Genomic DNA, 26,385 nt, shown 5'->3' with positions numbered 1-26,385 from the left:
AATATTATTACCAATCATTCTTTAGTTTACCAAGAAAATAATTTCTAAACAGTCTGTTTTATGAATAATCTCAAAAAATTCACTATTGTAAACTAGAAGTAAACCTTTTCAAATCGTATACAATTCAGCAAAAAGAACACTACACACTTCGACTTTTTCAATATAACCTTTCAACCAACATCCATCAGAATTGCGAATAATACAACTAAAACCAGCATATCCAAAAAGAGCAAAACAACTAGCATCACAATTCACAATTTATATATTTGTATCTTATTACTTATCTTATTTATAATATAAATAATTTAATTATGAGTATATTTTATTTATGGTGATTGCTATGATACCTACAAATATTTACTTAACTTTACCAAAAAGTTGGAAAATTAATATTAAATAATTATTAAATATTCAAAATTTATTATAAAAAAATAAGTTAGATAATAAATTATAAACACCATAAAATTTATTATTGTTTATAATATAAACGAGATAAGATACAAATTTTTAAACAAATATCACATGTGTACACATAATATTTATAATTAATTCGTTTACATAGTAAATGAAATATAAGTATTTATAAGTGTAAAAATTGATATATTTTATTATTATTTAGATCAAATAAAATATTAATAAATGATTTAGTTGGATGGTTGAATTAAAAAAATTTAAATACGAGATCAGTTAGGAAAACATAAATGGATTATAAAGAAGGAAAGCTTACATATATAGTAGAGAATATGGGTGTTTAAATTCAAATTGATTCAAATTAAATCGTTTATCTAATTCAATTTAAATTGAAAATCGATTAAAATTACACATATTTAAATTTGATTGGATTTTATTTTTTGTAAACCATATGAATCAGATTGAATTTCGAATCTATTTCTCAAAATTGATCAAATCCAATTTAAACTGCATAATGTGTTATAATGTATGAGAAGTACTACACATATAATTCATTTTGGTTTACAAGTCATACAAGTTAGGTCAAACCCAATAAAAAAGACACTCACCCATACGAGTGTGTCAACACGCATGCTACTCAATGGTTTCTATAGTACGCTTCGCGTTCCTCCTCCTTCTCCTACTACTCCTTCTCCTCCTCCTCTTCCTCCTCTTTTTTTGTATTTCTCCTTCTTTTTCTTCACGTGTTTCATCTTCATTGTCGTTTTTTTTATGATTGTTGTTGTTGTTGCATTTTTTCTCTCCTTCTCTTTCTATTGATTTGGCAACATTATATATTCTTTTTGTTTGATTTTTTCCTCCCAAGAAGAATTATGAGAATATGGAATAAGAAGATGAAGAAGATGAAGCAACAGAAGATGAGAAGGAGGAAGATGAAGAGTTTTGAATTATGCAGAACTTATCAAATAAAAATACACCCAAATATCTTCGTGTTACACCCAAATATCTTTATGTTACTCTCAAATTTGTTGCAAATATAGAAAAATGTTTCCTCTAATGCTGCATTTTTTTCTTTTTTTTATTTTTTTCTTTCTTTTAGTTAAATGAATGTAAGTTCATCATCTTCCAAGTAATTTTGTAGCATTATGTGTTTCTTCTTCTTCTTTGTTTGATTTTTTGTTTTTATTATTGTTAAGAGAGTAAAACAAGAAGAAACTTGGGAAGATAAAATAAAAAAAAAATAAATAAGAAAAAAAAGAAGAAGAAGATGGTGATGATGAAAAAAAAAGAAGCATCAGAAGATGAGGAGGAGGAAGAAGAAGAGTTTTGAATTATGCAACACTTATCAGAATAAAAATACATCCAAATATCTTCGTGTTACATCCAAATTTGCTGTAAATATAAAAAATATTTCCTTTAATGCTACATTTTTTTCTTCTTCTTCTTTTTCTTATTTCTTTCTTTCTTTTAATTAAATGAATGTAAGTTCATCATTTTTCAAGTAATTTTATAGCATTATGTGTTTTTTTTTCTTCTTTGTTTGATTTTTTTATTTTTATTCTTATTAAGAGAGTAAAACAAGAAGAAACTTGAGAAGGTAAAACAAAAAGGAAAAGATGAATAAGAAAAAAAACAGCAAAAGATGAGAAGTAAGAAAAAGAGTTTTGAATTATGCAGAACTTATCATAATAAAAATAGACTCAAATATCTTTGTGTTACACCCAAATTTGCTGCAAATACAGAAAAATATTTCTTCTAATGCTACATTTTTTTCTTTTGAATTGAACCACGCCTCAGCCACTTGATTGGATTCAAAACAATAATAAATTTCGTTCTAGTTCAATTGACAATCTGAATCTGAATTACTCATTATCTTCAACAATGAGATAACTGATGATGGATGAGAAAGAGAAAAGAAATGAGAAAAAGAAATTCCAATGAAAAAAGAAAGAAGAAGAGAAGGAGGAGGAAGAAGTGATGTTGATGACGACGAATAAGAAGAAAAAGAAAAACGTACCATAACGGTACAAAGCACGTGAATATAAATGACTTGTAAAGATTTATATAAAAAAATACTTGTATGTAAAGAATCATTCTAATAGAATATCCATATTTTGTTTACAATATAAACAAATTAATCATGAGTATATAAAGTACATCAACTAACTTTTATAGATTATATGTGCACCGTTTACAAATTTGTATTTTATCTCATTTATAGTATAAAATTATAAATGAAAACTCATAATTATTTTTATAATAATTGAATCCAAATACGTAACCTGTATTTAAATTATCTATATCGATAAATAAAATATTTAAAATATTTATTTAAAAATATTACTTAAAAAATAAAAAACAAAATTAAATNATATAATTTTTTAAAAACGTATCTAAATTAAACTCCATTTATTTTTTTTTAGATTTGATGAGATAAAGTTTCTGTGTTTACTAGAACTTTGGTGAGAAAAATGCGTTGTAGATGAGAATAAGAGCGCGTGACCGACCCACTGTTGTTCCATGTTGTGTCCGAGAGCCGCCTCATTACCACTTAAATACCTACCCTCTACCCTACTCCTTCTTTCCATTGAATATGCAATTTTCTAATCCCTCTAAAATTTCCTATTTTCTGAGGTTCATATCTCTCTCTCCATCGCCATGGCTGGTGTCGCAGTTCTTAACCCCCAGGATTGTCTTCCAACTTCACGGCCCCGAAAGCCGATAACCTCCCCCTCCTCTTCTTCTTCACCTAAAATTCCGAGTCCAAGTCCTAAATCTTCTCGAAGCTCCCGTACCAACCCCAACCGCCAGAAAAAGAGCCAGATCCGACCCGATACCAAACAGCCAATCATGGTCCGATTCACTATCTTAAAACGCGGGGAACTCCTTCCCCAAACCACGCAGCTTCCCAAAACCGAGAAGACCACCTCCGATGTGGTGGCCGTCCGTCCGAAAGAGTTAATTGGCGGGATGTACGCAGGGTCGTGTGTGGCCTCGCCGCCGCCTAGCTCGGTTCCGGTGCCGATTTTCGTGACGAAGAAAATCGCGGCGGTGAGTGAAGCGACGAACGAACTTAGGAAGATGCTGAGGTTGGAGTTCTCGTAGCAGATTGGCGTGAATGAAGGCAAGGATTTGAACAGTGGTTGTTGGGTGATTGGGGACTTTTTAGCGCTTTAGATCTTCCCTTATTTTTTCAGCGGGATTGATCGAGTGCGAATCTCTTCTTGATTGTTTAACACTTTGTTCAGATTTCCGTATATACATGTTCTCACTGCAATTACTCTTGTTAAAGTCCCTTCTTGTTATAGATTTTATTAGGGCTGTTTAGTTAAGCACGTACTGTAAGCTTCTTTCTAGGTGGATGTAACAAGCATGTAGTTTATATAAGTATCTCCGGTTATTACTTCTGTAGGTCTATGTAACAAGCATGTAGGTTATATAAGTATTCTGGTTTGTTATTTCTTTTTTAAATCTCTTGTCAATTGTAATTCCATGTCTGATTATAAATTTCAATTTCAAATTTTATCTTATGTCTTTATATTTATGTCATCACATTCTCACCGTGTGCCTGACAACCTTCTCCGTTAGATTGAGTGAATATTTTTTGGATTCTTTAATCAGAATCTTTTTGGTATAAGTTAGAATTGATGGCGGTATTCAAGAAAATTCAGAAAGTCTAAACCTTGTCTGTGGTTTTCTGAGTAGGATTCAAGGATTGAATGACTGTGACGAGCTTCAAACTCCTGAGGGCTGGGCGTTAGTGACAGACGCAAAAAAATCAGTGGATTCTATTCCAGCCTGATTGAGAACTGAGAGATGATTAGCCGTGTTGTGACAGAGTGTGTTGAACATTTTCACTGAGAAGATGGGAAGTAGCCATTGACAACGGTGAAACTCTACATACAGCAAGGAGCCTTGCGTGTATGAAGAAGAAAACAGTGAAAAAGCAGAGGTTCAGAAAATAGAGCATTTTCAAAACTTCAACCTGTTCTCCATTACTGTAAAATAAGTATCTATTTTATGTTCTTCTACTTTTTACAATTAAACCTGAGAATTATTGATATCCTGAGTTACAAGATAATCATAACTTGTTTCAAGTTGATAATTTTCGTGGGATCGATTCTTACGTAAGATATTACTTGGACGATCCAGTGCACTTGCTGGTTAGTTGTGCGAAATTACAAGAGTGTGATTATGATTTTGTATACCAAATTTTTGATCGATTAAAATCCAATTTAGTTGATTGAATTCTCATCAAGATTAAGGGAAACAATAATTGAACTTTAGTAACCGTGATATTGAAGAAAAGCAATTTGACTACATGTCTAAATTGATCGATTAATTACAAATCTTTGTGACTTAGCCCTCTGTGGAGCTTCGAGAATCAAGTTATTGTTCTTTCTTTGAATTGTCATAAGCTGAAAGCTCATTTAGCAGCGGATGGCGCTGTCATTGCCAAGGTAATGTAACCTCCCTAATTGACTTTAATTTCTAAGGGTGTTTCTTATTCCTCTTTTTAAATTTTTCTTGGTTTTTGGTTGACTTAGTCTTGTGACTATTTTTTATGTATGGAAAAGTTTGAGGTGTTTTTGTTGAGAATGAATTTAGTTGGGTAAATAATTTAAATAAGTTTTTTTGAAAAAAAAATAAAAATATAAGAATTTTTATTAATATCAGCTTATAAATAAGCTATTTTGTTTTTGAATTTTTAATTATAAAAGTATTTATTCTAAAGTTGTAATATTTGAATAAATAATTCAAAAAATAATTTTTTTATAAAAGAAAATAATATTAAAATAATGATGATAACAAATATTTTTCAATATCAAATATTAATTTTATATAATTTAATCACTAATATTGTGATGATATGGTAGATGAAAATAAAAAATAAATATAAAATGAGTGTTAATGTATATTTTGTTGCTGTTTTTTATTTTTTTTTACTCTTATTAGAACTTTTTTCTTCTTTATTGAGATCAATAACTTGCTATAATTAACTATGAAAATAATAGTAAACTATAAAATTACATGTGAAAAAAACAAAATTAAAACTAAAATTTCATAGCACAGTTAAATACAAATTTAATAATAAAAAATAGAGTGATAAAATGATAAGAAAAAAAATGCTTAAAAGGAATATATGTAGTAGGTTGTTTAGATGCAATATTGTCTGAAAATGGTAGTGGAGAATCAATACTTCTGTCAAATGAATTATTATGTGAAAATGGTAGTGATGAAGGATCAGTATTTTTCATAGAAAAATAGATTTTTTTTGTTTTGAAATTAATTTTTAAGTGAGTGGTAGAATGACTTATTAAAAAATAGAGAAGTCATATATTTCTACTTCCTTAAAAAACTGTAAATTAATTTTTTCGAAAGTTAAAAGTTTTTTTTAAAAATAATGCCAAACACGCAAATTATGACTTTTTATAATCCAAGAGTAAAAAAAAAAAAAGTAGCTTTTGTTATTTTCCAAACCGGCTCTTAGTGTAATTGCTGCGATAGACGTTGCAGGTGGAGCAGGCTTATTGGCTTAATATGTAGGGGTGTTTAAAACTAATCTAATTCGAATAAAATTGACCAATCGAACAAAAAAACTTTAAAAATTGAACAAAGTGAAAATTGAATAAGGTTGAGTTTAGGTAAACAATTTAATTAAGTTTTTTGTTTTGAAAAAATAGCTTAAACAATAAATGACTATATTAAAAATAGTTTATAAATAAGTTATTTTGTATTTGAATTTTTAATTTTAAAAGTGTTTATTTTATAAAATGTGGTAAAAAATAGTTGTATGATGAAAAACGTCATTTTTTTAATTTTTTTATAAATTTTTAAATAGTTTCGTAAAAAACTATAATTTAGTTTTGAAAATTGCACTAAATATTAATATTAGTATTTTTCATAAATCAAAAACTCAAAAAAGTTACTTTTAAAACTTTTTAAATGGTCTTAAACCGAACAAAAAAAATTAAAAAATAAACAACCTGAAAATCAAATAAACTTAAAACAAATATTTTGTAATTTTTTTATGGTTCAGTTTTTTATTCTGATAAAAAAAAAATTTAACCAAATTGAATCGGTTTTTTAAAATATCCTAATTAAACACCTCAAAATTCATTTTCATCCCACCTTCAAATGATTTAAGGTTGTGTTTGAATGTGCTTCCGTGACAAAAACAAAAAATAATACCATATTTTATAATATATTTAGTTTAAAAATTAGGAATAAAATATATATTTTTGCACATATTTTTTAGTCACATTTTTGTATCCACATTTATTTGGGATAATAAAAACACAAAATGTAGAGATTATTTTAATGATTTTTTTATTTTTAATATATTTTGTAAATAGTAAAGTTCGTCGTTGCTTTATCAAAATCTTAGTTTCATCTTCTCCTTCGTTCTGCAGCTACACAACTAATAAAGAAGAAGAGTAGCTTGTCTAATTTAGCGCAATTCTTTTTCGTTTCATTTTTAGTTGGGATTTGATTAAAAAAGATCAAGAAAACACAGAGAAGGGTTTTCTTTTATTACAAATTTGATCGAAAAAATATTTCATTTTTTAAAAAAATCTAAAGAGTATATAATTTCTTTTGTTATGTATTTAGTAAATTGTATCTATCTTTTTAAATACAAAACAATAACATTTGACAAGTTTTTGTACATTGCTTTCAAACATAATACAGAAGCATAAAAATAATAGATTGTCTCTGTCTCTCTGTCTTTATATCTGTCTCTGTATTTTTCTCTTAAGTATAACATACAAACATAGCCTAAGTGATGGACGAATCCTAACACTAATCCTCTCGGGCTTTTAGTGCCAAAAATCCCTCTCCCATCTCCAATCCTCCCTCATCTCCACCATTGATGCTGGGGGACAACACTATCGCAGTAGCGTGGCCCTTTCCTCTCCCTCTCCCTTCCTCGTATCGCTTCTCTCCCTCTGTCGTCCTCCACGACTCCACTGCCTCCACACACCACCTCTCTAGCAGCACGCCATTGTCCTCTACTCTTCCATGCATAGTAGCAGCATGCACCAGACGCTATTTTCCTCAACGCATGGCAAAACCTCCCTACACTCAGCTCAGGGCACTCTCTATTTGCATCATCAACCCCTCAACAAGGGAGCCTCCGAGTCAGGTTGGTTCTATTGCTTCTCGATTTTTTTCTATTTAATCTATTAATTTTTTTATTGTTGTGAATTGTTCTATATCTTCAGTTCTTCACTGTTGATTATTAATTGATTATTTTTTTGTTGATTATTGGTCAGACCTGTTGATTATTACTTTATTATTTTCTATTTTTATTATTTTTTATGATTCTGTGTTTATAATTCTATTTTTTAATCATGTTTTTATAATTTTGTGAATTGTGTTCTATATCTCTAGCATATGTTGGATTTTAACTTAAATCAATATAACTTAGTTTTATTGTTTGGTATTAATTGTTTGTGTTATAACTCATTTTCTGATTTCAGGTTCTTTATTTGTTGAATAATATTTTTACTGTCTTGTCTTGTCTTGTAAGAGAACCTCAAGATATGGCTGCTTTGCTAGAAAAATCAATGAAAACAACTTTTTATTTTGTTTTGTTGAACTTCTCATGCTTTTCAATCGTTATATTATAATTTCTTTTGTTGTTAAACTTCTCATGCTTCTCATGCTTTACTACAACAGAATTTTTTTTAATTGAGAAACCGAAAAAATTGAACCAAATCAAACCGATTTTAGTTGATTTAGTTTGATTCGGTTGGCTTCAATAAAAGATATTGAACCAAACCCAACCGCAGAATTAATATAACTAAATCGCACCGCGAACACCCCTTATTAATACGCAAGTGGTGTGTTGAGGCAACACGCAAGACTTGGATACGTGGCAAGCACCTAGCCAACACGCAGGGGTGGCGAACACTCTTATAGATTGCATGTTGGACACGTGTCACGCATTTGGCGAGCACTCTATAAAAGCAAAACTTGTTACCATCTTTTTCATTATAAGGAGTGTTATTTTAGTGTGTTGGTAGTTTGATGAATGGTACCGTAAATATAGTGGTGTATCACAAAGGTAAAATTATACGAAATACACATGAAGGAATGAATTTGTGTGTGAGAATCTATTTTTGTTTGTGGTTTTGTGCACTATGATATTTGCAGAGGTATAGTACGATCTCTATCAAAGCATATAGAATGATATCTTAAAGAGGTTGAGCAATATTCTGTACAAGAATCCTGTTATCGTATTTTGTGACCTAATATAGTTTGATGTTATGTTGATCATTGATGAAGCAAGTATGTAGCATATGTTTTATATTCACCAGCAGACTCAGGTGCAACAACCAAAGATGGAGTTGTATGTTGAGTTTGAACATATATCTACGGAGGGGATTTAACATGACTTAGACATGGAAGATGAAAGAGATGAAGTGTACAAAGGAGTTAATAGTAATAGCAAAGAGCAGTTCGAAGGTAACTACGAAGCCAGTGACGAGGACGAGGATGGTAATGAGAAAGGTCTAGCCGTGAAAAATGTAGTGGTTCCACCTGCAATCAGTAAACCCATGGATGTTGCACTTTTTAAGTATAGCTTGTATCTTGACGCCCTGCATACTCTAGAATTCTTCGAATATGTGAACATAGTTACCTGAGGAGTGAATAATACATTTTTCTTAATTTATATTTTGGAGGGATCAATGAGTGACAATTTATTTTTTATGTAGATGTTGCTAATTCTAAGGACGGGTAGTTCAAGATCGGAATGGAATACAATCTTAGAAAGTCGGTCGTCGAGGCAATTAGGAGTTACGCTCTATGCAAAATGCAAGACATATGGTCGTTGGTCGATTTGGCTTATTGGAAAAAAGGTTGTTAGGAGGTACAGAGATACCACAGGAGGCACACATGCACAATGAAAACGATTTCACAGGATCATTCTAAGTTAGATTCAGACATAGTTGCTAAGGCTATAAGGCCAATGGTTGAAATCGAACCATCCTTCAAGATGAAATATATAATTGTGGAAGTCTAATCCAAGTTCAACTACATCATCAGTTACCAAAAGTCTTGGTTGCCAAATAAAAAATCAATCAAAAAAGTTTTCGATGGTTGAGAAGAATCTTACGAAACTTTGTCATTGTGGTGCACAATAAAAGTCCAGAAGATGCTTGCCTCAATTGTCCAAATAGAAACATGACTCCTATATAATGGGGGTGAAGAGGTAGACGGTGTCAGAATACTTCACTGGATATTCTGGAGTTTTAATTCATGCATTAGAGCATTCCAATATTGCAAACCTTTGGTTCAGATTGACGGAACACACCTTTACAAAAATACAAAAGGTGACCTTTTGGTAGTAATTGTACATGATGGGAACCAAAACATTCTACCAACAATTATTTTTTCCATTGTAGAAGGGGAGATTGCAGGTGTGTGACGCTTTTTTCTCAGTAATTTATAAAGGCATGTTATTAGGAGAGACAATGTGGGGATAATATCTTATCGACATGAATCAATACGGGTAGTAATAAATTATAGCAACTTCTTAAGGGCATTCAAGGTCCCGTGCTTGCATAAATTTGTTCGAGTGCATAAATTCAATGTTAAAGGGTGCCAAAAACCTTCTTATGTTGGCGTTCGTCTGAGCAACATATTATAATTGAACGAGTTATTTACGCAGAAACGTGCTAAGGCTCACAAGAGTAAGCGTGCTGGATTTACTTACTCTGAATTTGTCACTTAACGGATAGAAGCAAATATGCAACATGTAGCAAATATGCTTTTCAATCGTGATGAAAATGACTTTAAATACTTATGGTTCGATTTTGATTATGATTGATTGGGTTTGATTGAGAGTGAAGAAGTGCGTCAAGTATTATATCCCAAGAGTGTGTATGTGAACTATATCCCAGTAGTATATGTCGAAAGTGCGACCCCAGCGAGATGGAGGAAAGGAGAGGATCCCTTTCCTTTTTCCTCCTGGGAATGTAAGATCACCTCCAGGGAGACGATAAAAGGTTAGGATCCCCTTCCTGATGCCTCTTGCAAAAGTATGACAACTCGAACAAGGGCTGTTTGGTTAATCCCGCTTGTTCGTGGTTCTCTCTGGTTGTAAGGGTGGACGGGCTCCCAATTCCCGGATAGCGCTGCCTCCGATGAGATGTGCAAGGGTGAGCACTACCCTTTTTAGAACCGGGTTGATGAAGTCGAGATTATTATATTCCTCACAGAGAGGCACGACAGAGAGACAATATCCGGGTTAGCTATCGGATTTATCGGGTTTTGGCATTGTAACCGACACATGAGCTCATGGCCAGTAGGACAGGCATGCATCATATGCATTTATGTGACATTATTTGGATGTGCATATTGTAGTTGGTGTGCCTATGTGAATAATTCAGTTTAACTGCTAATTTCTATACTTGATGTAATTGCTCTTAATTGTATTTGAACTTTATTACTTGTGTTTGTGATTGATTGGCTGGTTTATGGTGAATTGGATGCTGATTGAGTTGCTTGGGTCAGAGGTCGTGATTAATTTTGTGATGGGCTGGAGGTCGTGCTTGAATTCTGTTTAAGGTTTAGTAAAGTATGAAAAATCAAACTAGTTCAGCATAGACTTAATGAACCTATGCTTGGAACAGGTTGGTCATTCATACAGTCTAGGTAACTTTTAAGATTTTTATAAGAAGGGTAAAGTATATTTTTTGTCCCTAAAGTTTGACAAAAATTTCAAAAATACCCCTAAGTTTTATTTTATTTCAATTTTATCCCAAAAGTTTTCAATTTGTATCAAATATACCCCTGACGGCTAATTTTTCAAAAACTTTAAGACCAATTCAACAACAATTTCATAAGAACAGCTATCAACACAAGCAAATCAAGTATAATTTTCATGCATTATTGTTAGATTGGTCTTAAATGTTTTGAAAATTTAGCCATCGAGGGTATATTTGATGCAAATCAAAAACTTCTGGGACAAAATTGAAACAAAATAAAACTTAGGGGTATTTCTAAAATTTTTGTCAAATTTTAGGGACAAAAAATATACTTTACCCTTATAAGAAAAATATGAGTTTTAGACTCTAGATAATTAATTGATGGTTTTTGAAAGGTTTTGGATTTTTGGATGTTAAACCATTGCTTTTAAAAAAGATTCATAAGATGAGCGATAATTACTATGGTTGGAAATAATTTTCTTTTAAATATCCTCTTATGATATACTGAGAATCTGTAAGGACGTGTTCTCACCCTCTATAGACTTCCCTTTTAGGATGGATGAGGAAGCTTACGAAATTTTGGTGAGTTCTTAGCTATGCTATTTCTGTTTTGTATTCATATGTTATAGATTCTCCTCATCTTTATTATTATACTTCTTATCAAAAGGAAAGGAATCGTGATATGTAATGTTTATAAGTTGTTTCTGAAAAGAAGAAAACAAGTCTAATTATTATTAAGTATATATATATATTTTTAAAAGAGAAGTTTATATGGTTTTGAGTTATAAAAAGGCTCCTACAGAGTGGTGCAGCCTGAAACGTGATATTCTAGTAGTAAGGGTGTTACAACTGTGGTTTTAAATTGGTGTTTTGTTGCAATGCATGTTAAATATTAGGTAGAAGGGGCTTCGTTAGAATCCCCAAATATAACTATGTATCTTGTGGTTTCTATATTATTATATTAGAGCAATTTGTAATGATGGAATATTTTGCTAGGTACTTTGCATCATGTGGATGGGGTGATGTATATTGTGACTAAACTTAGTCTGGGTTGGGGGTTGACTCACACTTTCAGAGAAAAAAAATACTTTGGGGTCGTTATGTATGTGACATTATCTCAGCTCTTAAACAACAAATGTGATATATGATCATGTGTCTTTGTCCTTGTGTGATCATCATTAGGTTGGTCAATATTGCATTAAAAGTAGGGGAAGATGATGGGGATAAGTGGAAATGAATGAGTATTCTAATGTTCAGTTGAGCTTTTACTTTCAATTGTTAAGGTGATGTATTGGTTATTGTTGTTTCTTTCTTGGTCTCTAGGCTCAATTTCTCTGGCCCAAAATAAATAAAAAATAGGTAATGCAATTATACACATTACAAGACGAGAACAAAATAATTTAGAATCAATTTTGGCATTCAAATCTGGAGCAGATTCATTACTTCTGGCGATAGAGAGTATAAAATAATCCCAAAGGCATACAATACACTAGTGTGTCGCAAGAGTATAACATTTTAAATTTGTGCAATCTTGTTATATTCGTAAAGTTTCCTACATAAATTCAATATCATAAAGTTTTCAATATATACAGCATAACAATAGATATGTAGTAATGTTTCACACTTTTCAAGCAAAAAGTCACTCGAGTCTTCCCCTTGAGTGTGTTTTGAAGCACTCAGGGGTCTATCAAAAAATTAATTGCCCTGAGGGGACACTTACAAACTATTCACTAATGGGTTTTGTTCCACATAAAAAGGAAATTTCTCTAAGGAACCTTCCTTTGCCAGTGCGCACATGCCCTGGAGACAACTTCCTGTGCCATTTCGTTGTGTGATTTCATAACCAAATCCACTGCTACGTATATCTGCGTAGCACTGTTGACATGCTGACATAAGGATCAAGTAACAATCGAGATTAACAATTACCAAAAGGCTCGTTCAAGATAGGTATATTTTATTTTAAACTATGTTTGAGTAATTAGATAAATCATTATACATATACTCCATAATCTTGCCACAGTTGCTCTAAATTCATCCATTGGGCGACGCATACGCCACAGTCCATGCTGTACGTGCACACACTTATTTAATGTTTTTGAATTGTTAGTAAGAACTAGAAAATAGATCACATGTATCAACATACAATAAACTAAGAGAAGCGCATGAAATATGAAACGCTATGATCTTACGAGTTTCCTTCTTGCTGAGGCACATCCAGCTATTCAAACTCAAATGTGAAAAACCTAGGACGCAGCACCCCCTATCCTGACAGTTAGAAATTTCTTACTGTCAATCTCTCGAGGTACAGTGCCTAGAAAACATAAGTAAAATTCATATCAATTTTGATATTTCAGACCCTAAGCCTAGTTGTTAAGTTTATTTGACAAAAAAAGTGTTGCTTACCACCCGCATTATCCATGTCTTCCTTGCATCTGCTTCACGTGAGTCCCGAAGTGAGTCTAGGTAGATCAACTTTTTTCGCGGCACGTCGATGATCATAAGGTACCAGTGCCGGTCGTACCACATTGGCTGATAAATCTATACATACAAATATACCCAAGTCAATCTATAATGTAGCCTTCTCCACCCAATTTGGACATGAACAATAGCGTAGACCGTGTATATACCCTCGTCGCCTGCTTCATCTTACTTCACATGTAGTTCTTGCACAAGGACGTCATGTTCCAGATGTCAAGGACCGACCGTCGAGGGCTACTTGGTAATAATTAGAAACATGCATTTCATTAGATCATTCTCTCATCGAGGGACAGAAACGGACCCCCAAAATTTTTTTGGAACAAAAAGGTGTGTTTGTTGCGCTTGAGAAGAAGCTAATGAATGGGTAATTATCTAATTGAAAGTTAGCTTTCTAAACATAATAGGAGGAATTATTATTTCTCTTCCAGAAGTTAGTGGAAAAAGTCCATCAAATATATTTTTAATTTAACGATGTATGTTATTCTAACTATTTGTTCTAAGTATTTAATTTAGCACAAGGGTCAACAGTGCACCCCTGCTAGCGATACAGTCCCCGACATCAATTAGAATCTCACTGTCGAGGACATGCACATTAACATCGAAAAAATACTATGACCATGCATTAGAGATGTAACAACAAAGATAGGGTGTGTGCATCAGGATCATGATAGCATAAGGATATGTGAGGGGCTGACCTTAAACCCAGTGTCTGGTGGTGGCTTACCTCTTCGAAAGATCTTAGCTAAAGATGTAAGTCGCTACGGCCAACTCTACTCCAGACAAGTTCATCTCGTCGGTTGGGCGAAAGACTAGGTTCATGAACTACAAGGTATACATCAAATTACTTATGAGTAGCGAAATATGCAATGTGAATTGACAACACGATTACTCATGGTATACAAATAATGATTTTAATGTCATCACCTGTGGAATGCGCTCAGCCTTCATACTTAGCAGGCTGCCTACGTTCACGACGGCATCAGATTCTGTGAAAAGTATGTCACACCTTCACCTACCAGATAGTCCTCAAGGCTCCATTTCATTGTTGGCTTGATTGTGCAGTAGGGAGGTTTCTTGAACATTGTCAGAGGTTAGATCGACCTGAATTGTGGTAAGGCATTATGTTATGACAACTACGCAAGTAGATAAGGACTAATCAATTATAATTGAAAGAAAAACAGAGGCTGGCATAAGACGCACCACTTCTGGTGAATGAATCGACTGGGGTTCTTTTAGATTTGGGAAAGGTTGCCTTAATGATTTCTTCTTTCTCTTTGTGCTAAACGGGATGTGATTAGTGGTGAAGGTGGTGTCAATTATGGAACAATTTTTCAGATTATGCGTATTTGATGCTTTTCTACGACGACTATGGTTGATAGGCTGTTTGATTCTCGGACTCTTGTTGGGGGCTTTTGATCCGGTTCTTACCTGGTAGCAGTTGCATGTTGTGCAATGACCTAGGGATGGCATATTCATTGACAACAAAGATTTCTGTCCTGTGAGAACTTTGATTACATCTCTTATCTCCGATAATACCGCATCATGTCAAGAAATGGCATCTAACAATCTTTTGATATCATACTGCATCCTTGATACACTGCTTTACCATACTCATTGCTATGGGAGTGCATTCTTGTGACATATTCAGAGTGCATTTTAGAGTATTGCTAAATGCATCCTTAATAAGGTCCATGAAGGATAACTAAATAAGCACGCTTACATGGTTGTGTGCTCCACAGAAAGAGCTGCAACTTCCAGCTGACACGAGAGGTTTGTCGTCACCCAGAGGAGGCAACCTCCAAGTTCAATCACAATGGAAACACTTCATCAACCAGAATGGGCTAAGTGGAACACGACTAGTGTATCAGAAACTACCCCAATGACAATCAAGTAAGTGCGTAATCACCTAGTAGGGCTTGGCTTGAACCTTTTTCGGGCACAGGTAGGGGTGGCAAACTGGCCTAAACCCACCGAGTCGGCCCGCATTTTGGCAGGCCAGGCTGGAAAATTGGGTCCGCCAAAGAGGCAAAGCCCGCCTAACCCACACCGCTTAAACCGCGATCTTTGGTGGGCTTTTCCTTGGTGAGGTGGGGCGGACTTCCCTGCTGGGATTAGTTTTTTTTTTTTTTGCAAGGGGATATTTTTGCAATTTTTTTGCCAAAACCCAACTTTCTCCAACCCAAGTTACAAGAGTATGAAGATGAAAATTGAGTGTTTTGAATTATGTTTATGTTGCTTTGGAGACAATATTTATAATTATGTTTTGGATGAAAACATGGTTTATAATTATGTTTATTAGATATTTATAATTATAAAAACTTTAATGTTTGAGAATATAAAAAATATAATTTTTTTATGCCTTTAGAAATTATATATATTATTTAGTAGTTAATAGTAAAAAAAGGAGCGTTGGCGGGTTTAGCCCGCCAGCTCGCAGTTAGGCGGAATGGGGTGGGATTCTAGGACCGGCTCACTAGGCGGGGCAGCGCTGGCCAGCCCGCCAAAGGGCGGGATTCTGGCGGGGCAGGGCAGGCTTCCCTGCTTGCCAACTCTAGGCATAGATGCAGAGCAATTTGAACTGGAATGGGTCTGATGCGGTAGGAACCCATTTGGCAGTTCGGCAACTTTGTCACTTGACTTCTTACCAAATGAGAGCCAATAGGAACGCCTACATCAAACACGCACTGAGACGTCAGCATGCATGTTCAAAAAACTTAATCAAGGTTCTAAAATCAGAATCTCATAGCTTAAGAGGCTAAATCATGGCTTGCTAGGATACATTGAAACAACATAACTATAGGAACAGGCAAGTCAAGTAAAAACAAGTTCAAAGGGGACCTCTTTGGTAACAACGCAAGAATCTGAAACCTAATTGAATCAAATGCCATGGACAAAACCTAGTAAGAAATTGCAAGCAATGATTCAAATAGAACATAACTTCTATAGAACATGTCTTTATAAAACTCATCATAGTTTCTGACAACAACAAATAAGGAATGCATTAAACACGTAACAATTGGGAACTGTGACCAAACATACTGCCCAAACAGTGCAACAGATAGAGAACCATAGTTACTGTTGGCAACCATTTCTATCATAATTTTATAACTCATAAAAAAGAATATACTCAAATAATTGGGGTTTAGTGCGGGCAAGATTAAATTACGTTAACAAAGGAGAATAAATTATTCGAAAACACATTCAAGATTACGGTGCTAAACCCCTAAAATGGTTAAAATCATTCAGGATCGTGAATACCCGAAACCATACTAATCCAAGTAAGCAAAGAACAGCAACCTCTTCGAATCTGAAATCTAAACGACAATTATAGAAACCTTTAAGAGAAAGATAAATTTATCCAAGCATACATAGCCAGGCACAAGCATCGCCAATTTAACCCGTTGAAATACTAAGTGATTCTGCACACCAAAAAAAATCAGCAACCACTATACTGAATGAATAAACTAAATCGTGCTGATCTAGCCAAGGAAGTGAAAGAAGTGTCAACGAAGTCTTCCATTAGAAATATCAGTAAGTTAACATCACACGCTCAGAAAATAATTATAACTCCTAAAAATAACAACAGTGGAGGCGGAGAGAAAGATTCAACAGGCGGAGACCAAGATTCAACAGATTCAAGAAGCCTTGCTTGAGATTGAAGGCTTGAATGAATCAAGGGTCGAAGGTCTTCAAGCCAATCTGGGAGCGATAGAATGGGAGCTGGCACGTCTAAGGACATATCTTTCCGAAGTCGACGAGCGGGTGGAGCAAGCCCGGGCCATGGATTCGGCTCGTGAGTGGAAGGCCTTACTTCTTCCTTCTAATATTCTTTTCGCTCTTAAGGGCTCTAAATAGCCAGCGTTTTCTGATCATTATGTGGATGGCAGGGCGTTGATTTCAAAGTCATAATATAGCGGAGGCTTTGATAGTGGTTAAACATGTTGTTAGATTGAATCTTCTATTCTTTGCTTTGAGAACTGTGTGAACAGAGAGTGGGCAGAAGGGAAGGAGGTCCTCATAGGGAGTCGCACACGCACACTTACTTGAGCAGTGCAGAAGACTGGGGAATGGGTTGAGTAAACTCTCCTGGGACCAAAAAAATATTGAAAATCACCACTACATAGTAAGGATTAATCTAGGTAATATTGCTTCGTAGGACGTGATTATATGAAAACAAATCGTCCTAATGACTGTTGCATATGGTTAATTACTCAAACAATTAGAGCTCATTCTCTAGCTAAACATAATACCAGAAATGCAGCCAGAGTTCTCCCAACCTAAGTACAACTACTCATAAAACACGAAGTATCAGATGACTCTCTAGCAACATATCACAACACAAAATGATGACAACCCACAAGATAGCAAGACATCAACGTACTAAATAGACCATTAAGAAGACAATTCATAATCATAATCACCTCCAGAGTATGACGAAGAACAGTTTCCTCAAAACACAAAATACATTCAAAACCAATGTCTTCAAAGCACTGTCCCTCGTGCCTGGAAGTTAGAAATCCATGATTGCGTGTCCTTTAGGGTGACGGATGTCGAAGGCCGAGCTCGAGAGGACAGGAGAAGTGGGTAGGAGGAAGCATGAAAGTCCTCTGTACAACAGACGGCGGCGACAATGGAAGTTAGGGTTCTGCTTGGAGGCTAGTCCTTTGTGACATAACCACATTGAAGATGCAGAAGTAAGGGCTGGGCTAGGTGGCGTGAAAAGGAGGTGTTTCTCTTTTTTTTATGATCCAAAAAACGAACCAACCAAACCGAATAAACTCCACCTTCCGGTTTGGATAGGGGTGTTCAAATTCAAACCGATCTAAATTAAACCACTCATCTAATCCAATCTAAACCAAAAACTGATTAAAACTGCACTAATTCGGATTTGATTAGATTCTATCTTTTGCAAACCGCTGGATCGGATCGGATCGGATTTCGGATCTACTTTTTATAACTGATCCAATCAAATCCAAACCACACAATGTGCTATAATATTATTATTTTATTATTATATTTATAATTATACTTATAACATATTTAATTTGTAATACATTTTTATATTATTCATGTATTATTATTATTTAATAAATATTTTATGTTCAAAATTTTATTTATTTATTTATTTTAACTAACCTATAATTTTATTCTATTATTATGTTATCGTTGGTTTTTTAAGATATTGTTGAGACTTGTTATGCCATTGTTGATTATTTAAAATTTGATGTTGAAACTTGTTATATGTATTTAATTTTTTTAATTTATAAAACCACAAATCCAATACAATCCAAACCGCTTGAAATTGGATCGGATTGGATCGAATTTTTTTTTAAAAATCATCCAATTCAAACTGCACCGCAAGTAAAATTAGTGTTCAAATCGGATGAATTTTTTACTCAAAACTGCAAGTAATTCTATGTTTTTTAGAATATCATCCCTATACTTAGATGCAAGTTTAGAAAATGGATAACAATTCTGAGTTGGTTAAAAATTAGATGGACTGATTCTGAACTAATTTAGAGCTTATTCAAAACTAGAGAAGTAGTCCAAAATCAATATTAAAACTACAGGTTTCTCTTTCACTTAAAAGTGTCTACTCCATCAAGAAACAGAAAAAGAATTGAGTTATCCATAATCAATATCGAAAAATACAAAGATAAACATGAGGATGACTAGAGATATCTTGCTGTTACTACTTTTCTTATTAAATGTGTGGGTTCCAGGTAGAAGAAACACCAATTTGTTACTTGATTCTATTTTAGCTGAACTCTGAACATAATTTCATGGGGAAAAAAAAACTCAAACTTACTTCCATGTTGTACAGGATATCTGTTTGTTTTGTTGTTGTTTCCTGTTCAGATGCTACACTTGTGTTACGGGCTTTAGTTTTGCCCTTCCGCCTATGGTATATACAGTTGGTCCTACCTAACTCTTATCATAATGATGTTCCATGCATTTTAATCATTTGTTATGTTTTAACATGGCTCCCTTTCCGTTGGCAAGTTTGATGTTGCTTTGTTAGTTCCCTTACTAGCCCCAGTTTTGTCATTGCAACATATCCTTTTCCTCATATCTAGGCCTTTTAAAGGTGAGTATTTTCTTGATGTGAGACTGGAAAATGTTCTGTACCACCTGTTTGATTCCTTTTATTGTGAATCTGGAAGTTTGTTTATTACAATACTCTTTATTAGTTTGTCTTCTATAAATATTTAGGCAGTTGTTTTGTAATTAGGTATTATTTTATGGCATGTTTAGTGTGTGACAATGCCAAACTAGAATTAACAAGATTATGGCATTCCTATCTCACATTTCACTCTGCTCACTAGAATAATTTTAGATGTCCTTGTACATCCTTTTGTCAAATATCTAATTAATTTTGTATTGTTTATCGTTTTCATTTTCTTTCTTATTAATGTCTTGTGTCAATCAATTTTGTTGTTCATAATTTGATTGCTATTTGACACTATTAGTGTGAGAAATGGCAATTGAAAATTGGGAACAAAATCTGGGAGGAAATCTGATGAAACTTGTATTCAAATGACATGCCAGATAATTTTGCCACATTGAAAGAGATAGGATTTGCTGTCAATACTCTCAAAAGAGCCGAACTGCAAAATATTTTAAGCAACAATGGAATTGGAATTGGTAATTTGGTACGGTTCATTGATTTTTGTCGTCATGCAATAAATTATCCATTTCATTCTAATGCTATGTGGTATGAGAATGAAACGTCAAATTATATTATCAATAGTTTCAATTCAGCTAATCTTACAGGATCAATAATTAAGTGGAAAGAGCTTAATCAAACTTATGATATGGCTGAAAAATGCTTAACAACAAACTACTTTGCTTATCCTTTGCTTTGCTTCAGTAGCTTATCTTGATGTAGTGTTTTTAATGTACGCAAGTTGTGCTCTCTAGCATTTTATTATTATAGCTATCATGTATCATGTAATATGATAAATATTATAATTATTCTTAATAAAGTTTGATTTATCCAAAATGCTACAACTTCCCATTTTATTTGATCACTCTTTCTTCAATCTGTTGTTAAGATTAGTAACATGAAGGTCTCTTAGGAGCATATATAACTATGACAAAACATTAATTAAAAGAATGCAAATCCTTCTCAATGTTCATGCATATGCTATAGCCTCATTTGCAGAAACAGAATGAGAAAATGGGAGGCTTCATTCCCTATAGAACAAAAAGTGTAATGTAAAATAGAAAAGCATTTCAAGCTTTGACAATTGTTTCAAAGAGAGAATAGAATAGAAAAATATAGTGACTGATCAGGCTACAAAATAATAATAAATAACAATGATATAATAATAAGAAATATTGTTCTGGCATTAACCTTTTGTATCTGATAGCTAGCTTTGTCCACATATTTAAAAACTTATGATACGGTGCTAAAGAAACAACTGAGGTATTTCTTCCTTTGCTTCAGTAGCTTATCCAGATGTCATGTCATGCCATCTTATTCTTGTGTCAAGTAGAATTATTACAATTAATAGCAAAATTGCAGAGATGCCCACATATAAAATTTATAGCTTATTCTGTTATTGTTACAATTAATTTATGTTACTTTGTCAAGTGTTGATCGATGGATTTTCCTGTATTTTCCTTTATAACCAAGAACGAGCTGCGTGAATTTTGGGACAAATTACAGATCAGAGCTTTGATTCAAGGCTTCAAACCTTCTTTGATATGTAAGCATTATTCATTTCATTGTTTTCAACTAAGAAATTTATTAAATCTTTTTGCTTTATACTGATAAAGGTGCAGGTGCTTATTCTCTTAAATAATAGAAATGACTCAGAAAAATATATATTTTTTAATGTGGCACAATTTATTTTATTTTATATACTTTACTATATATAATTTTAAGAAATTATTGTTATAATTTTCATCACATAGTTATTATAAGAATTATAAATAATATATTAACAATTATCTAGATAATTTAATAATGTATTCATGCTAATTAATTTATTATTTATATTTTATATATAGTTTACAGTTTGACAGCACGAAAGAGTGGTTTTATTGGATTTAAGAAAAGGCCAATAAAAGTATTTGGATTGGTGCAACAACCCATCATGTCATGGTAATGCTTCTTAGGATCTGTCATTGGAATTCGTTTATAGCCTAATTTAATGTAATATAGTTATAGACTTGTACTACTTTTTTTAAGATTTGTAACATGATTTATTATTTTTTAAGATAAATTTGTGTATCAATATTTTGCGTTTAATGAAATTTTTTATTTTATCATTATTAAGTTATCATTATTAAGTTGTATATTTATAATATGCATAATAATAATAATAATTGTTGGCACAAATAATTGAGATTCTAGAAAAAAAAAAAAGATATTTCGATGTTTCTAAGAAAATGAGTATAATATAACTAAAAAAAGTCTTAAGGTTTTAACGGCAATAGTAATGGCAACTAAAAGTAAATAATATTACAATTTTAAAATTATTTTTAGTGGTCATATAAATTGCCGGTAAAATGGATTTTGGTGGCAATCGTAATAGCCGCTAAAAATAATTACTATTGTAATTTTGGAATTACTTTTGGTGGCCATATAAATTGTCAAGAAAATGGCCGCTAATAATTATATACTTTTTGCGGCCATTAAAAAGGTCTTTATCAGCAAATATTATAATTGTCGCTAAAACCTTTTAGCGACAAAGCATAGGATGGCTAATGTCTAATTGCCAGTAAATGTATTAGCGATTATTTTTATTGTCGCTAAAAGTAAAATAAATGGCCGCTAAAAGTAATTTTTTTTGTAGTGTCCAAGTAAACATGACTTTGGTGGAAGAGTTTCTGCCAAAGGATGATGAACATGTCGTGCCTTAGGAAGCCATCACCGGAGCGGAAGACTCTGCACCTGGCGCATGTTGTCCTCATGTTTCTGTAGATTTCCGCGTGAGCATAAACAGTTCCCTACAACTTTAATGTCAGGTTCAGGGTTTCAGTGATTCCTTACAAGTGGAGGAGAGAACAAGAAGATTTGTTCTCTTAGGATAAAAATCCTCACGTTGTTGTAACCTTGCTTTACCATCTCATTAGGTGGTCACAACTTCACCTAGGTAAGACCATTTATGACCTTTGATCGAATTACCCCTTCTAATTTCTGTAAATGGCAACAGGAATACTCTTACGACTAATCCCCTGCATCTATGTAGAGCCACACCAATGTATGGGTGTCTAAAATTGTCTTTTCATTTTGCCCGTTTCCCGAGCAAAGCCACAGAATGAAGCTTGTATTGCCAATCAATATATCGCATCATGATGGCTTGAATGGAAGAGGATAGGGATTTGGCACGAAACTAAATTGCAGGGATGCAAAGCATATACGACGTCGCAAATTAAGGGCATGCCCCCGAATTAAGCTTTTTTCTGGGCGGAACATCATTATTATATTGAAAGGGTCAAAATTGTCAATGCTACAGACAACATAACCCTTTGTTCCTATAAATACCAGTCTCCTAACACAAACCAGAATACAAACATAATTAAAGGCTTACCAAATGGCACGGCCAAATAGAATAACCAAGATAACAACTAAACCTCCCACACATTGCAGAAACAACTTCGCCCTCGTCAATGCTTATAACCAAATCCAATTCCGAGATTGAGTGAAATTGGAAAAAATTTTATCAACGCCGTAAGTCTCCGACTACAAGGACTCTCTCTACTATTGCACGCCATGGCAAATTTCACATTTAGGAAGGTTGTGGCGACTTGTATGATGTATCTAGCGACAGTGCATGCAAGGGAAGCAAACAGTTTGGTACCATCTGTTGTCAACGAAAACTCCTACCTTATAAAATTATGTATATCTCAATTTCATCTCAAGAGTAGAATTGGAATTTTTCTGCATGTCTATGTGAACTTCGCTGTTACTCATTGGGTATAACTGTTGTACTTTAAGTTAATATTGTCAGCCTCATATTATCACAATGTTGAGAAAAGTATTAGTAATTACATATAAATGGATATATTTATTCTCATTCTCATATTGTTTTTCTCTCAACACTCAATCATGCAAGACGTTATTTAGAATTATGTTAAAATTATTAAGTATTATATGAAAAAAATATATCTTGTTAAACTTGATTCAGTATCAAAATTAAAAATAAAAAATAATGAGTCGTAAAAATTTTATTTTTTAAATTAACCAATTAGTTAATTGACAAACTAAAGCTTAGTCTTATAAAAACAAGTAAAATTATAATTAGTATTTTATTATAGAAAAATTGATGAGTGTGAAAAAATATTAGCTATCCATTAAATAATCGAAAAATACAACAAACTGTTATCCAATATTAACTAATTTATCTTTTTATTTTACACAAAAAAATTCTAATTTTGTATAGAATTTAGGATATGAGATTTATGGTTTAGGAATTAGCTTTGAGGTTTATTCCCTGATTGAATTCTAATTAGTTTTCTTTTTTAACTCTTATACCTAATTGTTCTAATTATACGTAAGTTTTTTTAAATTTTCTTTACTTATACATAATTTTTTGTTTAAATTATGTTCAAATTATCCTTTTTATTGATTTCTTTTAGTTAACAATAATACTCAAAAGACAACAAAAGCTATATTTTAACACTCCACACTTGCTTTATTTAGAGTTCAGTAATTATAGCGTAAATCAGTGATAGATACAGTAAAAATTTAGGAGTGAGAGCAAAAAGAATATACGAAAATAATAAAAAATATTAATGTTAATTAGAGTTTAGATATTTAAATCTTAAAGTATATTAATTAGTCAGGATTTTAATATATAAATGAAATTAATACATCTAAAGTATATTAATTATTTTTTTTCATTTGAATATTGTGGCAATATTGCATGAGTTATACATTTATTGTTAGTACTAAAGTGTCTAATCAGGTATTTAATACTGGTTAAATCATATTTTTATTGACTATTTTCTAAATGATACAAAAAAAAAATTTCAACGAGGATAACTCGAATGGTCTAAAAGTTGTATTCCTTAAAATTATCAAATCCAGTTCAATGATGTTAGTCAAACTGGTAAATCTGATTTGACTTAATCAATCAAACTGAAAACTCGATCATCAATTTGTATTGAGTCCGTTTCAGGTCATCATCTGAACTAGTTAAACAATTAAAATTTTCTCAAACTGAGTAAAAATTGGTCAAATATATACAAAATTAGTTAAAACGGGATAAATCAAGCAGATTGTATTCGGTAGAACCCGATGAAACTACACAACTATTTTATTTGTTATAGATAACATTACTACTAAATATATTATATAAATAAAACTGCCCTATATGTACAAATTTAAAAAAAATAAATTTTTACAATATATTTTCTATTTCCATGATTCTGATCTTTCTTTTCTATTTATAAATACTTGAAAAATATAACAAAAAAATATAATTATCATTATGAAAATAAAAAATAATATTTTTTATATTAATTAGTAATATTCATTTTATTATTTTAAAACAAAAAATAATGATATTATAAAATATATACTTATGATTATTGTAATAGTTTTTATTTATTTTCAATATTTTAACTTGTTATCAACATATTTGATTCAATTTTTTTTATATATTTTATGATTACAGAAAAATTAAAAAAAATTAAAATTTATTATATTAATAGTAATAAATATTTTATATTATCAATAATATTGTTATCTTATAGTCACGATTTTAGTGTTCAAATTCTGCCACTTTAGACCACATTTTTTTGTTAGTCACGTGTAAAAACTGTGACCATAACTTAATCTATGGTCACGGCATAGCCTCTATGGTCACCTCGCTTAAAACCGTGACTATAGCCTTATCTATAGTCACCCCTCCCCAAAATCATGACTATAGCTTCTATGGTCACCTCACCTAAACCGTGGTTATAGCCCCCTATGGTCACCCCTCTTTAAACCGTGACCATAGCCTTATTTATGGTCACGGTTTTTTGCCGTGACCATAGCTTCTATGATCACCTCACTTTAAAACCGTGACCATAGCCTTATCTTTGGTCATGGTTTTTACTGTGGCCATAACTTATCTATGGTCACCTCACTTTAAAACTAGGGGTGTGCAAAAAAATTGGTTTCACTGAACTGAATTGAAATTGAACTGAAACTGTTTTAAATAAACCAGTTTTTTTAAATAAAAAACTGAACTGAAACCATAGTTTTTATGAAAAACCAGTTTATTAAAAAACCAGTTTTTATGGTTCAGTTTAGTTTTAAACCAAATTAAAACTGGTTTTATTTAAACTCCAAAATTAATTTTACATACTCTTTCTTTCTCTTTCTCCCTTCTTTCTCTATCTCCCCTTTCTCTCTCTCTTTCTCTCTCTCTCTCTCTCTCTCTCTCTCTCTCTCTCTCCCTTCTCTCTCTCTCCTCTCCCTCTCTCTCCTTTCCCCCTCTCCCTCTCCCTCTCCCTTCCTTCCCCTCTCTCTCCTCTCCCTTCTCTCTTTCTCCCACTCCTCTCTCTCTCTCTCACCCCCTTCCTCTTCTTCCCTCTTCCTCTTTTTCCTCTCTCTCTCTCTCTCTCTCCCCCTCTACCTCTCCTTCCCCTTCCTTCTTCTCTCTCTCCCCTTTTTTTTCTCTCTCTCTCTCTCTCCCTCCCCTCTTTCTTCCTCTCTCTCTCTTCTTCTCCTCTTTCTCCCCCTCTTCTCTCCCTTCTCTCTCTCTCTCTCTTCCCTTTCTTTCTTCTCTCCCTTCTTTATCTCTCTCTCTCTCTTTCTATCTCTCTCCCTCCTTTTTCT

The 26,385-nt window shown here is 32.8% G+C and overlaps 1 protein-coding gene and 1 long non-coding RNA gene across 2 annotated transcripts; both read left to right on the top strand.

The window, feature by feature from the left end:
* Positions 1-3,069: 3,069 nt before the first annotated feature.
* On the top strand, positions 3,070-3,516 carry LOC107470494 (uncharacterized). Its single transcript, XM_016089893.2, has one exon. The coding sequence runs from the start codon at positions 3,070-3,072 to the stop codon at positions 3,514-3,516; it is 447 nt and encodes a 148-aa protein (XP_015945379.1).
* Positions 3,517-19,603: 16,087 nt separating this feature from the next.
* On the top strand, positions 19,604-21,316 carry LOC127743250 (uncharacterized). The gene is made up of 3 exons (XR_008004641.1): positions 19,604-19,692; positions 20,154-20,257; positions 21,244-21,316. It is a non-coding gene; the product is annotated as an uncharacterized LOC127743250 (long non-coding RNA).
* Positions 21,317-26,385: the final 5,069 nt, after the last annotated feature.

The sequence above is a fragment of the Arachis duranensis genome, chromosome 10 (genome assembly GCF_000817695.3).
Source record: "Arachis duranensis cultivar V14167 chromosome 10, aradu.V14167.gnm2.J7QH, whole genome shotgun sequence".
NCBI lineage: Eukaryota > Viridiplantae > Streptophyta > Magnoliopsida > Fabales > Fabaceae > Arachis > Arachis duranensis.
Note: the sequence above shows the minus strand (reverse complement) of the source record. Positions and strands in the feature narration are given on the sequence as shown.